The 6,706-nt window shown below is 43.5% G+C and overlaps 1 protein-coding gene across 1 annotated transcript in view; it reads right to left on the reverse strand.

The window, feature by feature from the left end:
* Nucleotides 1-6,706, reverse strand: part of LOC102833304 — a 21,122-nt gene that overhangs the window by 5,940 nt on the left and 8,476 nt on the right. Inside the window, exons 4-5 of the mRNA XM_006868747.1 lie at nt 3,247-3,561; nt 2,333-2,665 (exon numbers count right to left, since the gene is read on the reverse strand). Coding sequence (XP_006868809.1) covers nt 2,333-2,665; nt 3,247-3,561 — 648 coding nt within the window. The remainder of the gene's footprint in view (nt 1-2,332; nt 2,666-3,246; nt 3,562-6,706) is intronic.

Here is a 6,706-nt window from a genome sequence, read left to right on the forward strand (position 1 = left end):
CCAAGATAGCCAAACTTTGTCTCTCATACTTTGGATATGTTGTCAGAAGGGACCAGTCTCTGGAGAAGGATGTCGTATTTGTTAAGGTGGAAAGTCAGAGAAAAAGAGGAAGACCCCCAAAGAGATGGATTGGCCAATTGGCAGCATTGATAGAGTAAAGCGTTGCAACAGTAGTTAGGTTGGCCCAAGATCAGGCAGTGTTTCATTATGCTGTGGGTCAGTACTGAGTCGATGGCACCTAAGAACAAGAACACGTGGGGAAAATATTGAACGATGCAGAAAGAATCAAAAGAAGATGGAAGGAATACACAGAAATCACCATACCCAAAAGAAATGGACCACGTTTAACCACTTCAGGAGGTAGCATATGATCAAGAGCCAATGATTCTGAAGGAAGAAGGCCAAGGTGTACTGAAGGCATTGGTTCTGGGAATTGATGGAATACAAATGGAAATCTTTCATCTTCCTGTTGCAGCACTGAAGGCACTCACTTCTCTATACCAAGAAATTGGAAAGACAGTTATCAGGTCAACTGATTGGAAGAGATGATATATTTGTGCTCATTCCAAAGACAGGTGACCCACAGAATGCAGAAACCATTGAACAATATTATTAATATCACATGCAAGAAAAATTTTTCTGAAGATCATTAAAAGACGTCTGCAACAGCACACTGACAGGGAACGGCCAGAGGTTCAAGTTGGATTTAGATGAAGATGTGGAATGAGGGATATCACTGCCAATGTAAGATAGATCTTAGTTTAAAGCAGAGACTACCAGAAAGATGTTTACCTATGCTTTGTTGATTATGCAAAGACTTTTTACTGTGTAAACCATGACAAACTATGGACAACATTGTAAAGAATTGGTATTCCAGAACACTTAATTGTGCTCACAGGGAAACTGTACATAGACCAAGAGACAGTTGTTTGAATAGAACAAGGGGACCATGAATGATTTAAAATCAAGAAAGGTGCTCACCAGAGTTGTATTCTGTTACCATACTTATTCAATCTATATGCTGAGCAAATAATCTGAGAAACTGGATTATATGAAAAAAAAATTGAAGACTCATTAACAACCTGCAATATGCAGCTGGTACAACATTGCTTGCTGAAAGTGAAGAGAACTTAAAATAATTACTGATGAAGATTAAAAGACTACTGCTTTCAGTATGGGTTGTACCTCAATGCGGATCCTCACCCTTGGATCCACTATCAACACTTAGAAAACTAGTTAAGAAATCAGACAACGTATTACAGTAGACAAATCTGCTGCATAAGACCTCTTGAAAATGTTCAAGAGCAAAGACATAAGTTTGAGAACTAAGGTGTGACTGACCCAAGCCAGAATATTTTTACTAGCCTCATATGCATGTGAAAGTTGGACAATGAATAAGGAAGATCATAAAAGAATTGAACTGCTAGAAGAACAAATACATCTATCTGCATTGGAAAAAGTACAGAAAACCTGCTCCTTCGAAGCTAGGATGGAGATTCATTTCTCATACTTGAGACATTATCAGGAGGAACCAGTCCCTGTAGAAGGACATTATGCTTGCTAAAATGGAGGATCAGAGGAAAAGAGGGAGACCCACAATGAGATGGATTGGCTCATTGGCAGTGACCTTCCTATAGGACAGAGTGGAGCTGATCCACAGGACTTCCAAGGGTATAAATCTTCACAGAAGCAGACAACCTCTTTTTTCTCTTGCTAAGCCAGCTACTGGGTTCGAACCAGTGACCTTTCAGTTAGCCTGTACCACCAGGACTCTTTTTAAACAAGCAGTCCTGTTATTTGTAAGAGGAGACCAGTTGGTGCAGTGGTTAAGTATTCAGCTGCTAAACTAAAGGTTGGAAGTTCAAACCCACCAGATGCTCTGCAGGAGACGGATGTGGCAGTCTGCTTCTATAAAGATTTACAGCTTAGGAAACCCTATGCATCAGTGTCACCTGTCCTACAGGGTGACTGTGAGTCCTAATTTACAGGATGACAAGGGGTTTTGTTTTGGGTTAGACTGCTTTTTAAAAAAAGCAAGAATGAAGGAACCCTAGTAGAGCAACAGTTAAGCATTGACTATTAACATAAAAGGCCAGTGGTTTGAACCCTGACTCCACAGAATAGAAATATGGCAATCTGGCGCTGCAAAGTTTACAGCCTAGAAAACCCTACGGGATCATTCTACTCAGCCACATGGAGTCCCTGTGAGTGGAAATCAACTTGATGGCACCTAGCAACAAGTAGCATTATAAACTATTTTAGTATTAAAATATTAAAGATAAAATTAAGATACATTTTAAAAAAGCTAAGTGGGGTTGCGTGGAGGTCTCACCTGATGTTGTCTGTGTGCTCTGGACCTCCTTCTTGGGGGCAGTGACCTTCACGGTCAGGTTATTGGTGACGGCTGGCTGCCCATCATGTACCACCTGGCAGGTGAGCATCACATCCTCCCTGTGGGCAGATGTGCTCACCAGAATCCAGCTGTTCAGATTATAGGTCCCATCCTTGTCCTTGGTGAGAATCGAGGCTGAATCTGTTCGGGACACATTGCCATTCTCCAACCAGGTCAGTTCTAGGCTCTTGGGGTAGAACTTCTTCACTTGGCAGGTGATGTTCACCTGGTTCCCTGGAATGGTCAGTTGGGTGATCTCCAAGGTAGGTGGCACTGAAACAGCACAGAGCAGAATCTCTGACCTTGTGGAACAGACAGATCACACAGAGGGGGAATGGATAAAGGGTGGCTTCTACCATCACAGCAAGGGAAGCACTGAGGGCAACACCAGGCATGCAGCAGGTGCTCAGGTAATACACAGCCTCTTTGCATCCTCAGTAAAATCACTAGGCACACAAGTAGGTGCTCATGCACTGATAATTCTTATGATTGTAATGAATGAAATAAAAAATCACAATGTCTTGCGTGCAATTGGAATGTAATTGTAGGAAAATAAAGTCACCAAGTTCATTGGGGCTTGGCATATATTTGGTACTCAGTAACCTCCATGGCTAATGGTAAAATAAATGCAACTACCTAGCACTTGTGCTTGGTGCATGGAAGATGTTCAACTGGAAGCCCCCACTAACATGGCAATAAATGAGTGTTTAGCAGCTTGACTGGCAATTGTAGTTTGTGGTAATTGGGAGGGATGATTAGGAGTTGGATTCCAGGCAGTAAAAGCCCTGGAGCAAACTAGGGGAAGCAAGCCTGGGGGCAGGTAAGGGTCTGGGCTGGGTGTGAGTGGCATCTACCTCGGATGGTCTCAGACAAGTTGGCTGTCCCACGAAGAGAGGTCTGTAAGGTAGTGTGGGCCACCTCACAGATAACCTGAGAGTAGACGTCCTCTCGGGTCAGCATCACCTGGGTCTTGCTGGAGACGTTGTAGGACACACTGTCCTTTAGTGGGACCACCTCGGTCTGGAGGGCTGGGAGCTCATTCCCATTTTTGAACCACTTCAAGGTGACATCTCTGGGGGAGAAGCCGTGGGACTCACAGGTGAAGCTCACTGTCTGCCCAGGTGAGATCCTCACCGAGGGGCCCAATACCACGGGGGCAGAGGGCTTGGCTACAAGAAGGAGAATTTGTAAGCAATAAACATGACTGCATCATCACCGTGACTGATAAGCGTGAGGCACTGTTCAGACTCCTCCTGCATCATATTCTCTAACCCTGCTGGGAGGGAGGAAGGGATCACTGTCCTCATCTCAGCAGGAAACAGTGGCTCCAAGGGTGAAGGTGCCTGACCAGGGACCCAGTGAGACAGTGAGAAGGGAATTCCACTTGGGATTCTAGCCTGATTTCAAAATCTCCCTTCTTTCCTCTGCACCAGGTGATTTTCCACCAAGTTTGGCACCAGAACAAAATCACTAATTGGTCGCACTCATCAACTCATGTTAGCTAACTCACTCATAAGCTTTCTCATTTGAGAAAAACTGTTAATAAGAAGTAAATGCAGGGGAAGAACTGGCAGAGTGGGATTAACATGAAAGCGGAATCTGGGAGGACGGGCCCACTGGAGGTGTGGCCACCCCACATCCCAGCTTCCCCATCTGTAAAATGGCACTATAGCATCCTCCTCCCCAGGTGTGCTTGAGGATCCAGTGAGGCAAGCACCACGTTTCTACTCCAGACAGAACAAAGAAGATGCTTAACAGAAATAAACAAATGCACATCCACCTTTAGCTGAAACGATTTATATCCAGAACTCTTTCAGTAATTTATTAATGTAATCCATATTTTTCATTCTTTCCACGAATATTACAGCATGGCTTAATCTGTGCCAAGTCTGGAAATTGAAAGTAAAGTGTCAGGTTCCCTGAACATGGGTCTTTTTTTGTATCAGTTTTGGAAGGAAAATGGAGATGACCTAATGTCCAAAGAGTAAAATTACTTATTCATTAATGAGGAGAGACACGTACCTGAGGAGGCTAAGCCCATGTTTCTGGTGCCCTGAAAACACCCAGGAATCAGAGAGTCAGAGGAGAAGGGCTGTTCCTCCTTGTGGGTAGTAACAGAGTACCACTGGAATCTCCAAATTCTTCACTGTTCCCCAAACTTCTGTGAATATATGACTTGTCACCTGCCTTAGCTATCTAGTTTTGCTATAACAGAAATTCCACAAGTGGATACCTTTAACAAATGTCTTCCCTTTCCTTTTATAAGGCTAGATGTCCAAATTCAGAGTGCTGGCTGTCAGGAAAGGCTTTCTCTTTCTGTCAGTTCTGGAACAAGGTCCTTCTCTCCTGTCAGCATCTGTAGGCCAAACCTTCCTTGGAGATCTCAGTGCACCTTGGCATCAGTCTTCCTCTGGATCTAGGAAACTTCAAGTGCAGGGCACCCAGGTCTAAAGGACGCACTCTACTCCAGCTCTTGTTTCTTGGTGGTAGTAGGTCCTTGTGAACTGTGCTTGCCTGTTGAATCTCTTTCATGTCTCTAGAAATGGACTCAGGACACAACCTAATCCTGTAGATTTCATCCAGCCTGATTAACATCACATTGTTATTGTTAAGTGCTGTCTAGTTGGTTCTGATGCATAGCAACTTTGTATAGGGTTTCCGAAGAGCGACTGGTGAGCTTGAACTACTCAGCTTGTGGTTCAAACTGATCTTGCAGATCAGTGAATTAACTTACAGCACCACACCAGGACATCATAGAACTGAGGAATGACAACACATTGGAGAATTAGATCATGACTGATGACATCAGATCACATCATGGGAGTGATTACATTATATAAAATCTCATGATGAGGGGGTTACTATGTCTTAACTGTCAAACCACTGAGAATCCAGGCCCAGCCAAGTTCATACAAAACCTTGACTATCACATCACCTAGTACCCAATGACTATTTTAGGGTATAGTAAGGAAGGTCTCAAGGAGTTCTGGTAGCATAGTGGTTTTTATGTTGGCTTGCTAACTGCAAGGTCAGTAGGTTGAATCCACCAGGTACACCATGGAGAAAGATGAAGCTTTCTGCTCCTGTAAAGATTAGCAACCTTGGAAACCTTATACAGGCTCTGTATGAGTCAAAACCATCTCAACGGTGCCCAGAAGCAACAAGGCAGGTGTCAAGTCATGAGAATATCAACTTCCTGCATATCCACAGAAGCATGACACGGGGTGACCAGTGACCATTTAGGAGAGCTCCTAGGTACTGATGCTGGACTGATTCCTCAGCTCTTTCATCCTCCCACCAGCCCTGTACACTAGGTGACAGTGACCCCTATTAATGAGGCCAGTGAGGTACATGCTGGCCAAGTACACACAGTGGGAAATGGCAGTGCTCACTCTACACAAGGGCTGATCAATTTTAGCATCTCTGTGCTTTAGTTTTCTGAGCCTCAGTGTTTCTGTAAAAATGGATGAAAATGCCAACCTAGTAAATTTAGAGATGGTGAATGTATAAGACAGAGCCCAACATGTATTAGGTGCTGAATAATTAATACCTACTATTGAGATCAGAAGATGTGGTCATTATGAGCTCTTTTACTACATATTTAATTTTTAGAAAGTGAGAAGGCATAACAAAAGCATAGAAGAAGCACCAAAGAGAGTCCCAAATTCTGTTATGCTCACACAACTCAAACAGCAGTTGTTGTTTAGTGCTGCCAAGTCGATTACAACGCATAGTGACCCTGTATAACGTTTCCTAGGAGCAGCTGGTGAGCTTGAACTGCCAACCTTGTGGCTCAAAGTAACTTTGTAGTACAGTGCATTAACACACAGTGCCATACCTGGGCTCCCAAACAGCAGTAGAAATCACCAAATTGTAATTCTCCCTTTTAAAAATAATCCCCTTAAAAAAGCAAGTTTGGCTGATCGGTTTTCAAAACAAGATCACAGGCATTTCCCTGTTCTTTAGAGAGCATGAAACCATTCTGAGGGTGGTGGGTGTGGATCACATTGGGATCACTGCTGGGAGCTGACATCTATAAAAGTTTTGTGTGGTGTTTCAGCAGAAATGTATCATTTTCTAATAACAATATCCCTATTGTTAGTTTTGGGGTCCTGGTGTGGCACTGTAGGATGAAACACTGGACCGCAAGGTCAGTTTGAACCACAAGGTCGGCAGTTCAGCTGCTCCTTGGGAACCCTATACAGGATTGTTATGAGTCGGAACTGACTCAAAGGCACTTAAAAACAACAACATAGTTATAACTTCGGAAACATTTTTCCTAAGACTAGCTTGGAGGCTCCATAGGATAAACAC

The sequence above is a fragment of the Chrysochloris asiatica genome, unplaced genomic scaffold, assembly GCF_000296735.1.
Source record: "Chrysochloris asiatica unplaced genomic scaffold, ChrAsi1.0 scaffold00123, whole genome shotgun sequence".
Lineage (NCBI taxonomy): Eukaryota > Metazoa > Chordata > Mammalia > Afrosoricida > Chrysochloridae > Chrysochloris > Chrysochloris asiatica.